The sequence below is a fragment of the Sinocyclocheilus grahami genome, unplaced genomic scaffold, assembly GCF_001515645.1.
Source record: "Sinocyclocheilus grahami isolate Dianchi unplaced genomic scaffold, SAMN03320097.WGS_v1.1 scaffold210.1, whole genome shotgun sequence".
NCBI classification, from domain to species: domain Eukaryota; kingdom Metazoa; phylum Chordata; class Actinopteri; order Cypriniformes; family Cyprinidae; genus Sinocyclocheilus; species Sinocyclocheilus grahami.
The window spans coordinates 197,241-216,587 of NW_015505389.1; the positions used below are offsets into that span (position 1 = coordinate 197,241).

The 19,347-nt window shown below is 39.9% G+C and overlaps 1 protein-coding gene across 5 annotated transcripts in view; it reads right to left on the reverse strand.

Annotated features, from left to right (window-relative positions):
* Positions 1 to 218: 218 nt before the first annotated feature.
* The window catches only part of phactr4a (phosphatase and actin regulator 4a), a 65,739-nt gene continuing 46,610 nt past the window's right edge, over positions 219 to 19,347 (reverse strand). For 3 of the 5 annotated variants that reach the window (XM_016286483.1, XM_016286479.1, XM_016286481.1), the window contains 10 exons: positions 17,642 to 18,541; positions 14,309 to 14,785; positions 8,844 to 9,345; positions 7,329 to 7,573; positions 5,599 to 5,755; positions 4,019 to 4,074; positions 3,819 to 3,880; positions 3,261 to 3,398; positions 2,878 to 2,954; positions 1,310 to 1,738 (listed from right to left, as the gene is read on the reverse strand). In XM_016286483.1, the coding sequence (XP_016141969.1) occupies positions 1,723 to 1,738; positions 2,878 to 2,954; positions 3,261 to 3,398; positions 3,819 to 3,880; positions 4,019 to 4,074; positions 5,599 to 5,755; positions 7,329 to 7,573; positions 8,844 to 9,345; positions 14,309 to 14,785; positions 17,642 to 18,541 (2,630 nt within the window). In that variant the 3' untranslated portion in view covers positions 1,310 to 1,722. Of the gene's footprint in view, positions 1,282 to 1,309; positions 1,739 to 2,877; positions 2,955 to 3,260; positions 3,399 to 3,818; positions 3,881 to 4,018; positions 4,075 to 5,598; positions 5,756 to 7,328; positions 7,574 to 8,843; positions 9,346 to 14,308; positions 14,786 to 17,641; positions 18,542 to 19,347 lie in introns of those variants that run through there. The other 2 variants (XM_016286480.1, XM_016286484.1) reach the window with 2 other exon arrangements.

The following is a 19,347-nucleotide window of genomic DNA, read 5'->3' on the forward strand; positions in this document are numbered from 1 at the left end:
CAAGCAAGAATAAAAAAAAATAAAAAGAAAACAAGTTTTGCTTAAAGAAAATGAAGCTTTAGGATCATTCAAATGTTTGGCATTGTGAAAAAAAAACATTCCAGTGCTATGAAAAAATAAAAAATAAAATTCTTATTATGGTAATATGTGCTTTTTTATTGCTTTTAATCTGTGTTTATAAGAAAAAAATGTATTACAGTATTTTACTGTAATAAAAAAATCTATTACAGTAACAATAATTACCATTGATAATAATGCACATGAGAAGAAGCGGAAAAAGACAACAGTAAAACATCCAACACATTATAATAGGAATAATTTAGGGGGGGGAACTATGCTTAAATAATGAAAATAATTTCACAATGCTAAAAATCTTACTGGTATACAGGCTTAATTTTGTCCATGCTTAAAAAAAAAAAAAAAGAAGATGTTTGGGTTAAAATATGGCCTTGAAATATCTAAAGTGAAGTGCTATGTTGTTAAAAAGAGGAGAACAATTTTAAAGCAGGTGTTTTATCTGTGTGAAAAGTAAAACTATGGTAATTTACAGTAAAATGCACATAAAGAGAAAGTGAGACTGTGCGCCGATGTCCTGAGAATGTCAAAGATGTGCTTTCAGATCCACACATATCAGTAAGTGTGTGTTCAGCGTGAGAAACAGTGTTAAATGCATCTGTGTCAACAGACTTTCTTCTGTATTCCCCGAAGGTCAGGCTAAAGAAAGTCATGCACCAGTGTTAAGGTATAAGTGGGCAGCATATATCATTACACACACACATGCACGCACACGCGTGCGCGCGCACACACACACACTCACACACACACACACACACACACACACATACACACACTCAGTATCTCATAATCGCTCACCACTCAAAACAGTTTAATCACCAGTGTCATAATTTCTATAAAAGTATTACTGTTATGTACACAAGCCTATTCTTGATCTCAGAAACATGTGCACCATAAAGACAATTAAAACAGCCCAGTCCACGCAGTCCCGTGTCCTCTTCTCCCTGAAATACTCTGGCCGTGGGAATCATGGGAACTCTACGGAGCGCTGGCCCTCCAAACCCGCTCCCCAAGTGTCTGAATCAACAAGTACCAGCATCCTGCACACACCCGCATCACTTCCTCCTCCTCTTCACTCCAGAGCACTGAGTGGCCGGCCTGGGCACTCGTCAGTACAGGATGATGGGAAACAAGATGCTGGAGTGAGATGGAGGCTTTCAGCTGCAGCTTTCATCCGTCTGAGATGCTGATTACGGCCGGTGAAACCTGCGCAAAGGAATTGGAAAAACACACTCAGTATCTCATAATCGCTCACCACTCAAAACAGTTTAATCACCAGTGTCATAATTTCTATAAAAGTATTACTGTTATGTACACAAGCCTATTCTTGATCTCAGAAACATGTGCACCATAAAGACAATTAAAACAGCCCAGTCCACGCAGTCCCGTGTCCTCTTCTCCCTGAAATACTCTGGCCGTGGGAATCATGGGAACTCTACGGAGCGCTGGCCCTCCAAACCCGCTCCCCAAGTGTCTGAATCAACAAGTACCAGCATCCTGCACACACCCGCATCACTTCCTCCTCCTCTTCCCTCCAGAGCACTGAGTGGCCGGCCTGGGCACTCGTCAGTACAGGATGATGGGAAACAAGATGCTGGAGTGAGATGGAGGCTTTCAGCTTCAGCTTTCATCCGTCTGAGATGCTGATTACGGCCGGTGAAACCTGCGCAAAGGAATTGGAAAAAGACATGACATTTTCGTTACAAAGTCCAGGTGATGGTTGAAGACAATGATCATGTTCACATGCACATTATTTCCCAATTATTGCATTTAATCATGAAAAACAAAAAGGTGGCAGCCCCAAACACTTTCAATACTATTCTACGAACAACTCTCTATTTCTCGATCACTTTCAGTAAGAATGCTGTAGAAGTAACTAATGCTTTTATTCAGCAAGGGCCCATTAAATTGATCAAAAGTGACAGTATAATGTCCCAAAATATTTGTATTTTAAATATATGCTGTTCTTTTAATTAAGCATTCTATTCATTTGAAAGGTTTCTTTAGCAGCAGATCAGCATATTAGAATGGTTTCTGAAGGATCAGTTTTGATCACAGGAATAAATTACATTTTTAAATATAACCAGATAGAAAACAGTTCATTTAAATGGTAACAATATTTCAAGTGTTCATTTGGACAGCAAATTTTGATTTAGTTTTAGTCATAGTCTTTGGACTGAAATACCATTTAGTTTTAATCATCTGAATACACCGTGTTCTTACTACACGCGACGTGATAAAAAGGCATCTTTTCATGTTAATCTGAGGTTTTGTCCGAACCAGCCGCAATGCTGACGCAGTTTCTTTTTTAGAAACGGTTTCTAGTTCTGCTACGTCGTGGCTTGAAAATGTCGATACATTTTCGTCATTCAAAAAGAGTTTTTATCTCATTATCATCTGGTTTTCATCTGTGCAAAAATGTTGTTGACAATGTAATTAACACTGAATATTTCACAATATCACTGTTTTTATGGTATTTTGGATCTAATAATTGCAGGCTTGTTGAGCATGAGGACTTTCGAAAACATCAAAAAAAAAAAAATCTTACAGACCCCAAACTTTTGAATGGCTCTGCAGATACAGATATAGATCAAGATCAATGTGGATATTCTGAATAAGATCCAATATTCGGATTAATACAGACGCATGCCGTCTTTTTCAGATTAGTAACCAGGTATTGGCTGCTGGGTTATGGTGTTTACGTGAAGCATTTTACCAAATTCCCATTAATATCTCAATATTCTTGTGTGTGTAAACACTTCTTCATTTATTCCAATTAAGAAAGTGCTGAAAGTGTCAGACCTGGTGTATATCCTGCTGTTCTCATGAACTTCCATTTCTGAGCTCTTATACTCGTTCAGCTCTTTTCTTATGGCCGCCTGGAAGAGGACAAAGAGAGAACATCATGAACGCTCAGAGTATCACTATAAAACACCTTACAGTACACCTTATTGAGGATGTCGTGGTCAAATCAACATACAATTCCAATACGCCAATATGGTTGAGAAACAGAGTCTGTCAATGTCACTGTGCCTTTTCAAATAAGATATGTTTGGCAAGGAGGTTTTGTGCTTGTCAATTATGTGCAAATGTGCAAACTCTTTAGAATTTACATAAGACACCATTTAAATGCTGCTATATCAGTCACCACTAAGCGGCAGCTGCGAGCAGTGCTTGGGTCGGACCTTGTCAGCAGGTGTGAGTTTGGTCCAGGGTTTGTCGGCGCGCCGGTCGTAGTCTTGAGCGTGAGTGCTCTCCACATATTCATGAAAGCGCAGGATCTTTCTGGCCTGCAGCTCGGCCACCGTGGGCCTCTGTGACAACTGCAGACAGAGACACAACAGCATTTGTTTTCAAGTTCAGTAAGATTAGCACATACTTTCACCACAAGCAAAATAGTTTTGCCCCTAATGGAAAGAGTGTGAAAATCGTAACTTGGTTAGTTGTATTTTTTCTTCTTCCACTTTTCACTGACAGTTAAGAAGTTAAAGGAGCGAGTCGTCAAGCATTTCTATTTTAATATGTATTATATTACGTTTAGAATTTTAAAACTCTAACAGAAGTGATTTAAGATGTTTTTATTATGCAAGAGAGAGATACGAGAGATAACTTACATGAGCAAGATTTAAAATTTTAATTATTTAAACTTCCCCTGATTAACAACTTTTAACACGGGGGACACCATTCAAATATTTGTCATCTTTTTTTTTTTTTCCCCAAGTAATGGATGTGTGCCTCCAAACCTTTCTGGTCAGTCTGCGCTTGATTTCACTCCTTTCTGCCCGTCGGTCTGCTTCATTCTTGGCTGAAACAGAAGAACATGCCGATATTATTATTACATTTTTAGTTTTTTACTGGAAGCATCACAAAATTGGGAACTACACCATCTATGAATGACCACAAATGCTGTGGAGGACTAAAAGACCAGGGCTGTAAGACTGACCTTGTAGGATGTTTCTCTGTTCAAGCTCTTGTGCGGTGGGTCTCTGACTCAACCTCCTATGAGAAAAAACACACCGTGTCAGCAGAGACGAACCTAGATTAAGTGGCTACAAAAAGTAGCCTAAACACATCTAACAGAACATAAATTGTTTCTTTTTTCCAACATTAAAGTGCTTATTTTTTAATTAACTAAATGACTTTATAATAGAAGAAACAAAAATAATACAATCGTAAAGATACAGTACAATCTTCATATTTATAACCATATATATGGTAGAAATATATAGTTATCACATTTTCTTAGCGATATATGCTATTTACACTATGTAAAAATAACAGCATTTTCTTTGCAATAAGTGTAAATAATAGTTCGATGCTATTTATACTTAGTGCAAATAGTGGCAGATATTTGCACCTCAGTATAGCATTAAATTATTAAATAGTATGCAATAATAACATATTGAGTGTAAATAATCATATTTATTAAAATTATTTAATGGATGCCGCCTTATTGGGACAATAAAGCCCTCTCTATATCTACCTCAACCCTTCCCGATAAACTCTGTGTTATTAAATACCCGTGATGCACTTAATTTACACTTTACGAAGATCTGTTTCGTTTTTATTGTAGATAAACACCTTTTCGATCTGATAAGTGATGGGAAAAGGGAGAAGAAAGAGTTGGGCAAAAGGCAGATTTGATCTTGGGTCGATCGCGTCAAAAGTCGTTGCCATGCGTCTTACGCCACTGTTTCTGTTGTGCATTGTGCGTGTTTTGTAATTTGTGTCTGTCCCAAACAGACACTGGTGGGCGGAGTTACTGTAAATAGCCTCAGTCAACAAGGTGGGAGATTTGTAAATAGACTCTCCGTTAATATTAACATTTCTGATTTTTTTTTTTTGTTAACAACTGTTTATTGAATTTTCTTCTGGGAATAGCAATATAAAACAAAAAGCAACTGTGCAAATTTAGAACCCACCCCAACCCTGGTAAACTTAAAAAAAAAAATAATAATAAAATAAAAAACATATATATATATATATATATATATAAATAAAAATAGAAATATTACAAATAAATAAATTAATAATAACAGATAAATAAATAGTAATAAAATAATTTTTTACAAAGATTTTAGAAAAGCTGACATTTCTGATTAGCCCTCGGGTAACTGCCTGCCTTATTGCTATGCCTCTGAGCGTCAGTGTGGATTACAAAGACCCATAAGCCCGCAGTGGACGCACACGCAGACCTTGTGAGGGTGGAGCCAATCTGATTGCGGACAGTTTCCCACTGCTCTTTGTTGTTCCAGGTGCTGTTCTCCTGGTCCTGAGACCGCTCTTTCTCCTGCTGACGCTCCAGCTTCATTGCCAGAGTGTCCTTACGCTTCACACGGAGTGCAAGACCACCTGACGAGACACACACACATTACTTTTACTTGTACACTTTATATTTACTTGTAGGCCAATCTCTGACATTTCTGATTAGCCCTCGGGTAACTGCCTGCCTTATTGCTATGCCTCTGAGCGTCAGTGTGGATTACAAAGACCCATAAGCCCGCAGTGGACGCACACGCAGACCTTGTGAGGGTGGAGCCAATCTGATTGCGGACAGTTTCCCACTGCTCTTTGTTGTTCCAGGTGCTGTTCTCCTGGTCCTGAGACCGCTCTTTCTCCTGCTGACGCTCCAGCTTCATTGCCAGAGTGTCCTTACGCTTCACACGGAGTGCAAGACCACCTGACGAGACACACACACATTACTTTTACACTTTATATTTACTTGTAGGCCAATCCGACACAAGAGTGAAAAATATCAGTTCCTGCATCCAAATCAAGGTATCGGTATTGATATCGAACATTTTGGAATGATACCCAGCCCTATAGACTACCATTCAAAAGTCTGTATGATTTTTTTAATGTAGGGCTGCACGTTTAATCGAATGCCATTGTCATGCGCATCTTGTCAGTAAAGTCGGTTCTGTGATTAGTAGTAAATCTCCATCACGTGCTTTCAGATGGAGCAGCATTTACTACACAGAGCCGTAGTTCACTGACAAGCAACGCAAAATCGCGTTCATAATCGCAGACGTTATAATCGAGCGATAATGAAATCGAAATCATTCTGCGATTATGAAAGCTGTTTGCGTAGCTTGTCAGTGAACTACGGCTCTGTGAAGTAAATGCTGCTCCATCTGAAAGCATGTGAAAATACCACATTTAATAACATGTTTTTACTCCAAACTCACTTCATAACGTCAGTCGAGTGTTTGAAGTAAATCCTTCTGAGAGATGATGTGGCTTCTTACACAGAATAAGGCACGCAACTATTTTTATATTAACTACTACCTGCAACTGCGACTATATTTCATAGTATTCTAAGCAGTGATGAAGGCTATGCCGATTAGCGTTGCATTATTATATACTTTATTATAATAAAAATTATAATAAGACAAACTTAGATAAACCATATATTGCCGTTATCGTGTGTTTATTAGTCATGTTGAATCAATGAAAGCCGTTAAAATCTTCTGTTTATTCAGCAATGGCTATAGGGATTTCCTGGGTTTCTTCTGCGAGGCGTATTTGGAGCGTCAGTGCGAGAGCGCCCTCTGGCCTTCGGATGGAGATTTACTGCTGATCACAGAACCGTGCTTCACTGAAAGATACGCATGACAATTGCAGCTTCTGCCTAATCGCGATTTATCGCCTTTGCAATTTAAATTCGATTAATCATGCAGCCCTATTTTAATGTCTTTGAAATAAGTCTCTTATACTGCATTAATCTGATTACAAATACAGTAAAAAGTTTAAAATAACTTTTCTATCTGAATATATTTTAAAATGTAATTTATTCCTGTGATGCAAAGCTGAATTTTCAGCATCAATACTCCGGTCTTCAGTGTCACATGATCCTTCAGAAACCATTCTAATACAGTATGCTGATTTACTGCTCAAGAAACATTTCTGATTATTATCCTATTACAGTTGTGCTGTAGATTTTCTATATATTTTTCCCGGATTGTTTTGATGAATAGAAAGTTTATTTGAAATCTTTTGTAACATAAAAAATATCTTAACTGTCCCTTTTGACCAACTGAATCTGCCTCTGTTGCATAAAAGTATAAAAAAATGTATGCTGACCACAAACTTTTGAATGGCAATCAGAGTTTTAACACCTTATTCCACAGTTTCATGCTTTAAAATGCCAACTGTGGTAACAGTAAAGTGCTAAGTTTTTAATGCACATATTAGTACAGGACATTCCTAAATAACCCTCATACAGCTGGTCAGACAGTATAAAAGGATCATACTCATGGGAACATCCTCATCATCTTCTTCATCGTCATCTCTGTAATGGATGGGTCCATCCGAATCACTCTCCTCGTCCTCATCATCGCTGTTTCCATGTCCCGCATCCTCAGGAATGACAGTGACCCGCGGGTCTCCAACCAGACCGCAACGGCTGCGCGGCTCCAGCTCCGGCTGTTGTGCGGGCCGAGGGGCGGGCCGCAGCTTCTGCAGCTCTTCTTCAATGTCAAAATCATCATCCTCAGGCCTAATCAATACATAATCACAAAAACACAGTGAACATATGAATGGTGTGTGGTTGTGTACATTTTACTGCAACACACAGCATGCATGTAACATATTATAAATGTAGTGTAGTGTATATGTAGCATGATTAGGACAATTTAAAAGCATTGCCAAACCAAGATCTCAAAAGAGATCACTCTGATGACATTGGTGTAGAAGAGGTAAAGCATGTGCTGCTTTGTAATTGGTTTGAATATCTGCCGGCATAGCACTTCCGATTTCTCTTTTTGACGAATACAGACTACTGCCACCTGCTGGATGGGAGAGTTACTTCCCCTCACACAGGCACAGAATGAACAACTAGTTGGCCATAGTCTTTTCTGAAAATTAACTTACCCTCGGGCCGTCCAAGATGAGTTTGTTCATTCATGGAAACAGATGTGAAGAAATGCAGCATTGCATCACTTGTTCACCAGTGGATCCTCTGCAGTGAATGGGTGCCATCAGAACGAGAGCTGATAAAAACATCACAATAATCCACACCACTCCAGTCCATCAGTTAATGTCTTGAGAAGCAAAACAGTGCAATAAACAAATCCATCATTAAGGTGTTAACCAATGGCACTGACTAAAATACAAGTCCTTTATCCATTTAATGTTGCTAACTCCATTAAAAAAATCGTCTCGTCTGAATCAGGAGAATAATATTAACAGATTAAGCAAAAACAGTCCAAAATCAGTTCTAAAGAAATATGTGGGTGGATTCTGATGTGAGAGGACAACAGGGGATGTTTCTTCCTTTTTCACTGGAAGAAGCGTTGTTATGGATTATGGACACGTATTTTGGCCAGAAGTGACTGTTTGAAGTTATAATGGCTTAATTATGGATTTGTTTATTACAAGCATGCACCTTTTCACTTCACAAGACATTAATTGATGTACTGGAGTGGTGTGGATTATTGTGATGTTTTTATCAGCTGTTTGGACTCTCATTCTGACGGCACCCATTCACTGCAGAGCATCCACTGGTGAGCAAGTGATGTAATGCTACATTTATCCAAATCTGTTGTGACGAAGAAACAAACTCAACTACGTCTCAGATGGCCTGGGGGTGATGACATTTCCAGAAAATGTGTAAAATGTGTAAAGAAAATGTGAAAATATGTATAGTACACATAAGCAGCATAATACTAGGCAACATTTCTTCATGGGATGCAAAAAGTAGCAATCTGCTACAAGCGTACAAGAGCAGAGAACACCGTGTTCTGAGATAAACTGATATGCACACTCACAGTCGCAGAGGTTCAATAGTGACAGGAAGAGAGTTTCGCCCCCCTCCTGGGGCCTCAGTGAGAAAGTCCGGTGGTAATTCAAACAGAAGCGAATGAGCTCGCTGGGATTCTTCAGGACTGGGCTGGACTGGGCCTGGGCTGTTCAAGGCTCTCTGGATACGTATGTACAGAGGTAAGGGCAGCTGAGAGGGCGGCTCTGTGGTAGGGCTGGGCGGGTCCACGTGGGGGACCTCAGGGGGTGGGTGGGCGCGATGAGGGGTTGGCGGGATATGGGTTGGAGGAGGAGAAAGCGCTTCGGAGTTTGAGTTTCTGCTGTCATCTGATTGGGCAAGGGGCGGGGCAGAAGCAAGGGCTGGGACTGGGATGGAGGTGGGGCCTGGGGACGGAGGCTCAGGCTGATTGGCCGAAGAGTCATCGGAGTGGTCTTTGGTCACAGGAGTCATCCTCTTTGGAGGAATGGGAGGAGATCGCTTGACTGGGACCTGGACTTGAGAGGGATCCACTGTATAAAAAAATAAATAAATAAATGCAATCAAAATAAACTTCACAAGAAATGAGGGTTAAAGCACATGTGGCAACAACAAATTAGTCGGTATGAAAGAACAATGATTTGCATGCCATGGAATTAATCATATGGTATTAGTACAAGATGAGGAGGGAGTTAATATTCTAAGATAATAGATTCTACAGATAATATTCTAAAGAGAAGTGTTTTAATATTAAGGTCTAAAACATACCACTCTATGCAAGTTTATGAACGCAAATCCTTTGGCTGAGACCTGTTCACACCAAGGACGATAAATGTAACGATAACTATGAAGTTTTAATAATTGTTAATAATTGGGAAGTCCACATCACAACTATAACAATGGCACAGAGCAACAATATCGTCTGAATCACTTTCAGAATTTTTTTCACAGATGCACAATTAAAACATAGTTAATCAGAACTCACGACTTTAAAGAGCAAAAGCATTTTTAAAGCAGCAAACAACAAAACTGCAGTGTGTTTATAGTAATCATAACATAAACGTCCATTGGTGTGGACACTAATACAGTTGTCATTTGTTATCGTTTTTGGTGTGAACGGGCCTTAAATGCCTTTCTTCAAAAATCAGGCCAACTACTGTCACGGCAGAGCAATGGTTAGAATTGAATCTTTCGGAGCAAGTTAGTTAAAATGAACATGAAATCTAAATCAACCCTACTTCCTTTCTTAATGTCATGTTAATACACAGACGTGAAGAAAATAACTCCTATCTTTGGTACTGTGACAGTGCAGGTTAAGTATGCACTTGCAACGTGTCGGCCAAGCATTCATGTCTGAATTTGTGCACTTGCGTAAAGTATGTTTCTGGGCTAAACGTCAAAAATCTTCACCTTACATGCAGGCCAGGTCTATATTGAAACCTCTAAAAATCCACTAGACAGTGGAGACTGCCACTCAGTACTTGCTGTTCAGTGACACTCAGTCAATTTTTACATTCTGCAAGAGGGTGTTAGTACACAGGTACATTTTTCAGATGTCAACCAGATTGATTCTGAATTGTATCTTCTTTACTGGTTATTCTGTTAATCTTCAATCATGGTTACATGTAATTTTCATATCCTTTGAATAGGATGAACTGAACTCCATTCATTAGTTCTCAGTAATTGAAATTATTAATTTTATATTTTAGAGCACTGAATAGGGCAAATAGTCGAAACACAAATATTTGTCCATACTCGGTTCTCTTTTTTCCATAGCTCGCTTTTCCAGACCTGCAAATTACTTAAGTGAAATACTTTTTAAACTGCGCAGGAACCGGTGAGCCAAAGGAAATCATGTTGTTTTACATAAACCTCTAAAATTACAACGCAGTAACAAGTGTGTGAAGTAAATGAGTTTAAAAGAATGAAATAACCGCAAATAAAATAGTAGTGTTGCAGTTGCCTTCCATGCATTTCCTGGAAATTACCTAAATCAATTTCCATATTTCTAAACTGCGTAGGATCCCTTACTGTTTTAATTAGAACATATTTAAATATTTATCGGATCACGAAAGGTCCCCAAGCTGGGACTCGAACTCACGTTGCTTGAAGCACAACCCCACTGCATCTCGAAGCACTGCCTATACAATACAAGGGTATAGGCTCCGACTGTTAGAAGATATTTAAATAAATGTTATAATCATAAAAATATATATATTTTAGTTAAACACGGCATATTTGTTCAGTGATAACTATGAAAAAAATAGGCTGTAATACCATAAACATAATAACGGTCTTATCAAGTAAGAATAACTGTACAAAGTTCAGGTTCAAGCTCCGCCCACTTCCAGTTTTATCCGAATACAGATACGAATAATTTTGAGATTGTTACAGATACAAATACAGATACAAATACTGGCTTCGCTGCACACCCCTAAACGACATACTACCACAACAAAATTAACAACTGTTCTGACTCTCGCACACTTTACCAAACTTTCGCTTCTCTTCTCTGTCCTACTCCTCCTTCATCAACTCTTACAGCTGATGACTTTGCAATATTCTTCATAAATAAAACAAGAAACATCAATGACCAATTCTCCAAACCACAAACCGATGATAACTTCATAACGACAAATACACACTCGCTCTCCTCCTTCACTCCACTCTCGGAGACAGACGTTTCCAAACTTATCCTTTCCAATCATCCTACTACCTGTCCACTTGATCCTATCCCCACTCACATACTTCAGGCCATTTCTTCTTCAGTCATACCTGCGCTTACTCACAATATCAACACCTCTCTTCACACTGGTACATTTCCCACAGCATTTAAGCAGACTCTGGTAACTCCACTGCTTAAGAAACCCTCTCTAAATCCAGCACTTTTAGAAAACTACAGACCGGTATCCCTTCTTCTGTTCATTGCAAAGACACTTGAGCGAGTTGTGTTCAACCAACTCTCTATGTTCCTTGCACAGAACAACCTCCTGGACAACAACCAATCTGGCTTCAAAAGCGGCTGCTCAACTGAGACTGCCCTGCTCTCGGTTACTGAAGCCCTGAGACTGGCAAGAGCAACTTCCAAATCCTCAGTACTCATCTTGCTAGATCTGTCTGCTGCTTTTGACACAGTTAACCACCAGATCCTCCTGTCCACCCACATAAAGATGGGCATCTCAGGAACCGCACTCCAATGGTTCAAGTCTTACCTCTCAGGTAGGTCTTTCAGGGTGTCTTGGAGGGGTGAGGTTTCACAACTTCTTGCTACTGGGGTTCCACAAGGCTCAGTGCGTGAACCTCTTCTCTTCTCCATCTACATGTCATCATTAGGATCTGTCATTCAGAAGCATGGCTTTTCTCATCACTGCTATGCTGATGACACTCAACTCTTCTTCTCATTCCAACCAGATGATCCAACGGTAGCTGGTTGCATTGCAGCCTGTCTGAGAGACATTTCTAGCTGGATGAAGGACCATCACCTTCAACTCAACCTTGCTAAGACAGAACTGATCGTGGTCTCAGCCAACCCAGCACTTCATCACAACTTCTCTATACAGCTAGGTTTGTCAACCATAACTCCTTCCAGGACAGCCAGGAACCTTGGAGTTGCGATCAATGATCAGTTAAGCTTCACAGACCATATTGCTACAACGGCCTGGTCCTGCAGATTTGCCTTTTACAACATTAGGAAGATTAGACCTTTCCTATCAGAGCAAGCTGCACAACTCCTTGTCCAAGCTCTTGTTCTCTCCAGACTGGACTATTGTAATGCTCTCTTGGCGGGCCTTCCCATATGTACTATCAAGCCTCTGCAACTGATCCAGAATGCAGCAGCGAGAGTGGTCTTTACAAGCCGGAAAAAATCTCACGTTTCACCTCTCTTCATCAGTTTACACTGGCTTCATCAGTTTAATAGCTGCTCGCATTAAATTCAAGGTACTGATGTTTGCCTATAAGACAACAACTGGCGCTGCACCAATATACCTAAACCCCCTAGTTAAAACGTATGCACCCTCCAGAAGCTTGCGTTTTGCAAGTGAACGACGCCTTGTGGTACCATCCCAAAGAGACACAAAATCACTATCACTGACCTTTTCCTGGACTGTGCCCAGCTGATGGAATGACCTCCCTATCTCAATTCTAACAGCTGAGTCTTTGGCCATTTTCAAAAAAACGTCTAAAGACATCTTTTTCGCCAGCACCTGACGAACTAATACTAGCACTTACCTATTCTATTCTACTAAAAAAAAAAAAACTATCTATGTATACTGTGCTAGACTAAGACTTGTCACAGCAGTTACATACTGTTGCTCTCTCGTTCGTCTGATTGCTTCTATTGTTCTACTCATTTGTAAGTCGCTTTGGATAAAAGCGTCTGCTAAATGATTAAATGTAAATGTAATGTAAACACTAGCTCCATATAATACCTATTACTATTCTTAGAGATGTGCATGAGTTATTATGAGTATGCGTGATATGACTTTTTCTGCAGAGACAACTCTACTAAAAATGACTCAAATAGGGACCTTGTTTTTAATTTTATAATTACAAGCGTGCTCATACACAGGACGTGCTCACTCTAGTAATACACACACACTCGCACACAAACATATGACGCATTCACTCATTCACACATAATTTGCAGGCGAGACATTTATGCAGAAGACATAAGAAGCATATCCAATCTGTTTCCATAATTTAAATTATACATGTAACATAAAATATGTTTGCACCGACGACATTGGCATATTCTGGGATTTAAGAAAAATTTGTATTACACAACGTAAATAGTGTGCAGGCTTAATATGATTATTGCAGTAATCTGAAGGCAGCGCAAAAGACCTTTTGAGGTGTATGGACCTTTGAGGTGTATGGACTTGATCAGCAAGTCTTCAGCAACAATTGCAAAATAATCATTTTCTTCTTAAGAAAACAATACGATGTTCTTAAAGGGGTCATATGATGCTATTTTAAAGATCATTATTTTGTGTATTTGGTGTAACAGAATATGTTGACACGCTTTAATATTCAAAAAACACATTATTTTTCAAATACTGTACATTATTGGAGGTCCTCTATGCCCTGCCTCTCTCAAAGGTGTAGTTTTCAACAAAGCCCCCTCCTTTGACAAGCGCAGTCTGCTCTGATTGGCCAGCTGACCCAGTGCATTGTGATTGGCCGAACACCACAAGCACGCGTCGGAAATGTAACGCCCCTTACCATAATCGCGAGCTTCAGCTTTCAAAGTAAATATCAGTTAGTAATAGACAGTTAATAATGTTATTAGTTTTACCATCAGTTCAAGCCCGAAAGGGCAACAGAGTCACGTGACAGACACAGTGATGATGCAGTACACAAGCCGTGGTTAAGACAGCTGACGTGCTATGATTTCTGACAGACAGTTCACTCTCCTGTGATGTGACCCTGTTCCCCTCACACACACACAGACACACACACACACGAAGCGTTACTCTTTTACAAATAATGACTCACCTTGTAGTGCAGTGTTGTTGTTGTGATGGGTGGGTTTGGGAGGGGGCACTGGCGGCTGTTTAGGGGCAGTAGGGGCTGGAGGGTTGGAGTGGGCGGGAACAGTGGGAGCAGTGGCGTGCGCGGGAACAGTGGGAGGAGTGGCGTGTGCGGGAACAGTGGGAGGAGTGGAGTGGGTGGGAATAGTGGGAGGGACTTCACGGTCTCCTGCTGTTACGGGAGGACTGGGATTATTGCGGGAAGAGTCATCTATGTTTAAAGACACAGTCCGAGGAGGAGGCTTAGCAATGGGGGGAGCAAAGGATGATGATGAAGAGGAGGAGGATGAAGATGGGACTGGAGCAGTCTCAGTGGAGGAGGAGGAAGCAGCCATCAGCCACTTGGGAGGGAGAATGGCCTGTTTAGGGGGCGGCTGGGACTCTTTAGTGGAGGTAATTGGTGCAGGTTTGGGCTCAGGAACAAACCGCACACCCACTGATCCTAATGGTGAGCACAAGACACATGCACAAACATACATAATCACAAATAACAAAAAACACACAAGTGCACAGCACAGTCACAGCAGCAGGCATGAGTAAATCAGGCATGGGGCGGCATGTGAACAGAATGACAGTGAGGTGCAGGAGTGCTTTAAAGACCCCGAGAATTCAAAACGGCAGTTTTGCGGTTTGAGGGCATAAATATGCCAAATATACTGCACAATAATGAGTCAATCGATGTACACTTCCTGCTTCAATAGCTAATATGCCAATACAGGAATCAAGCTGTTTCATGGGGTCTTTACCATCGCTGTGCCGTGAGCAAAATTTCTAGTGCATAGTGAAGTTCTGTAGTTCCAGCATCCTTTTTTCACTCTGAAATACAACTGCATGAATTGTATAATCAGCACTCAAACTAAATAGTGGGTATACAGCTAAGCTGTTTCTCAAGAACCTGATATAAGCTGCTTTAAAGAGCTTAAGCAAATGTGACACTACTGTAAATATGTCTCCTGATAGCAAAAAAAAAAAAAAAAAATTCATTTTATGGACACCAACACTGAAGTATATTATGATCCCATTCCTTTGACAGACAGGCTAAAGAGCTAATAAGAGGTGGCAGGACAGGTAATAATAATGATAATAATAATAATAATAATAATAATAATAATAATAAAAAGCTATGAAAATATGACGCCAATCACTTTAAATGTTTTTGTACAGGGTTATTTTGCACACTGACACATTTGTCAGTTTTGATCTTAGATTGTCAATACTAGGGACGCACCTAGGGCTGGGTATCGTTCAAAAATTTTCGATACCGATACCTTGACTTCGATACTGGTTCCTGAACAATACTTTTTTCGATACCAGTTTTATGAAATCAATTTTAACAAGATTACATTATAAAAAAAATATATAAAAATGTAATCAACAGAATAAATCAGTGCAAATAGTTTTAATAAAGCTCAAATAATCTTCAGTTTACACATCTGTTAGGCTACATTTACACTAGTTAGTGTTCGTTTTAAAACGCATAGCTCAGACAGAATCATGATTTCTATTTAGTTTCCACTGATTTACTGATAAGCATTAGCAGCTTCCAGCGCTGTCTGCTTGTGTTCTCTCTTCCATGATCGCTGCTCTGACTCAGAGGTTATAATATATTTAATTTCAGCAACATTACATGGCCAAAACACACATTAGACGGCAATCGGAAGTTATTACAAACACTCGATGGTGGTTTAAAGTGAGTTTTAAGTAAAAGCGGAATATAAATCTTATTTATTGTCTTATGTAGCATGATGCTACAGTTTGCATGAATGGTCACATAACGAGCTTTTGGTCGTCTAACGTTAGTATGAACGGACATCTGCATATGATCGGAACTCCACGCAGCTCCCGCGCTACTCTCCATTGGAAATTAATGACTGGTCTGTCGATTGTCGGAGATAGTGGAAAGCCGGCTTGAAACGCAGTGGAAACGCCAGTATGATGAGGATCGTTTTCATTTTAAAACACAAACGCACCAGTGTAAATGTAGCCTTACATCTAAGGGGGCTGGGACGCATTCACACTACAGCCTCATGTGTGCGCCACATCTCTGAGTGTAACCGGTGTAAACTAGTAGGTGTGTTTGACTTGACGTGGACCGACTGTGCAGACCGATCGGTGTATTACAGTACCACGAGAGCAGACTGATCGATCTGTCATGTGTTGCAGGCTTATTGGCTCACTGACGCTGATGAGATTAACTCCTTAGGTATCGAAATTTGGTACCGAACAATGAGACGTTTTTCGATACTCGATGGAATCGAGGCAATTCGGTCGGTGCCTAAAAAGTATCGAACTCGATATCCAGCCCTAGACGCATCGATATTGAACTTCTGGGCCGATATAAATAAACAAAAATTGCAGTTTTGCATTTAAACTCTTTAAAACCAACTGGAGTGGCTAGTTTATAAAAAAAATAAATAAAAAAAAACAACACTTACTTAAATGTAGCCGCTTTCAAAATGTGAAAAACTCTTAACTATTGCTTTTTCAACAGGCAAAAAAGGGTCCACTCTCAATAATCGATGTATGAATCGCAGCTCACATAGAAGTCGCTTTCAATCAAGAAGCTTTCTGTAGGTCAACGTGGCAAATTCGCTTGACCAGCTTGATCAGTGGTTGACCAATACACAGCCAAAGCAATCAATCCATCAATTTATTTTACAAATGTATTTTTCATCAAGTTCAAATATTTTTTTTTTCTAATTTAGTAAATAGTACATAAAATAAATACATTTCATTTCAACAACTGTTATGCATGTGTCTTTAAAATGAATAGTGTGATATTGTATACATATTTTATATCATGGAGAAATCATTCAGAAAAATGTTTGGTGTAGAAATTCACCAAAATGTGACTTCTAGTGCTGAATTTGGATTTAGTGCTCAAATTTAATTTAATTAAATGTTTTTTTTTTTTGGTTTTTCACTTCAATATTAGATTTTGACTTCACTAAACATTATTTGTAACGTGCCACCCAGCCAATAATCGCAATAAACTTTGTTCTTTGTTACTTTTCATATGAAAGCTTGTCTGAGCTTTCAAATTCAAAGTCAATTTTATTGTGAAATTCCAACAATAAATATGATTTTGGTGCTCTTTAATGTGGCGTGACAGATCGCCTTGTAGCTGCCTCAGTTCAAGTGGCAGTCATATTTTTCCAGGGTATATTATTTTATAACTTTTCCAGCTCTAGATGTATGTGAATATTAAAACCCCTAGTAAGCTTCACTGTTTTGAGCAATGCCTTTAATGCCCACAAATGTATTGTCACGAATGGAGTGAGCTGGGGGAGAGTTTTACCTGTTCGTGTCCTTGATTCTTCCTCTGCAGGTGTGTATCGTGGCAGTGTGCTGCTCTGGATGGCCTCTGAAAATGGCCGGACCTTCTGTCCAATGTCAGACGAGCTCTTCTGAATAATGGGCCGCATGTCCTGTTCTGACTGAGGCCGGATTAGTTTCCCATCAGACACCTGTTTCACAGGTTCTGGCCTCCTGACGTCTCTCCTTTCTCTCTCCTCGCGTCTATCCCGTTCCTCTCTTCTTTCCCTGTCTTCCCTCCTTTCGCTCTGCTCCTTTCGCTCTCGCTCGTCTACTCTCTCAGGCTCATCCCGCCTTTCGTGATCCTCTTTTCTGTCTCGTGGCTGTTTCCTATCCCTGTTTTCTCTCCAGTCCTTCTCTTCCCGCTTTTCCCTGTCATTCCGCCTTTCTTTCTCGCGTTCATCTCGATCACCTTTTCCATGCCTGTCCTCTTTATCAGGCCTCTTGTCTCGTCTGTCTCTGTCATCTATACGTTCGCCTCTTCCTTCCCTGTCTTCTCTTCTATCCCGTCGTTCTCTGTCCCTGCTCGCTTTCTCATCTCTTTCCTCTCGCCGATACCGTCCCTCCTCCTGTCCTTGTCTTTCTCTCGGTAAAGATCCTGCTGGTCTCTCCACGTCTGACTCCAGTCGGCTGCGTCGGTCCGTTTCATGCGGTAACCGCGTCCGGGCGTCCACGTCCAGCGGCTGACGGTTGCGACTGACGTCGGAGGGCGCTCGGTTGCGGCACTCCGGTTCAGGTGCGAGGCTGTTCCTCTGTTCTTCTCCTTGTGGCCGTGAAGATGGCGCCTTGACCTCTGAGCCTGTATCTGACCTGCGCTCTCCAGGCACTGGAGCAGTGTGGCCGTTCTTCACTGGAGGAGCTTTGTGATTCATGTCATTACTCTCTGAAACAGATGTGGATGATGGATTTTGAGACAGAATACAACAGACCAAAGAAAAAACATGTAAGAGTGGATACTACAGGAGGTACGTTCATCACAACATTTGAACAACTGAATACAGAACAGTATGAAATGATGCAATGCTTAAACGTAATCTTACAGGCTGAATCACAGATGCTCAGAACAGGGTTTCACATATTTTGACCAATTTTCATGGTTTTTCCAGTTTAATAAAGGTATTAATAATAATGTTATTAGCCAGTAAAATTAATATTCCCTACATATTTTTATTCTTATGTATTTTTAGCCTTTATAATTGACTTTTCCAGGCCTGAAAATCCCAATTTTAAAGTCACCATGAAATCAAAATGAACACTTCTTAGTTTTAACTGAATGTTTCAAGTGTTTATTATAAATGATTTATCTGTGCATATTATTTTTATTTTTTTTAAAAGTGTTTCATAATCTTTAAATCAAAAACAATAACATGCCCCCTCGCAACAATTTTTTTTTTCTCTGATGTGGGATCTTTCTGCTGACTTTAAAAATCCTGGTCTTCATTGACGGTGAACCAGTCTGAAACACCACAGTGCAGCTAATTATGTGTTTTCAAAACAGAAAAGAAAGCGAAGAACCACCATAAAGAAAAATAAACCTATTTGTACTGCAGGATCATAAAGTTTTTGCATTGTGATGTTATTTTAATAACAAATACAGCATGATACATAAAAACATGCTTTGGACATGTTTATGACAGAATTAATCTCACAAAACCTTTCAAGCAATTAGGTTTTGAACAATCAAATTCA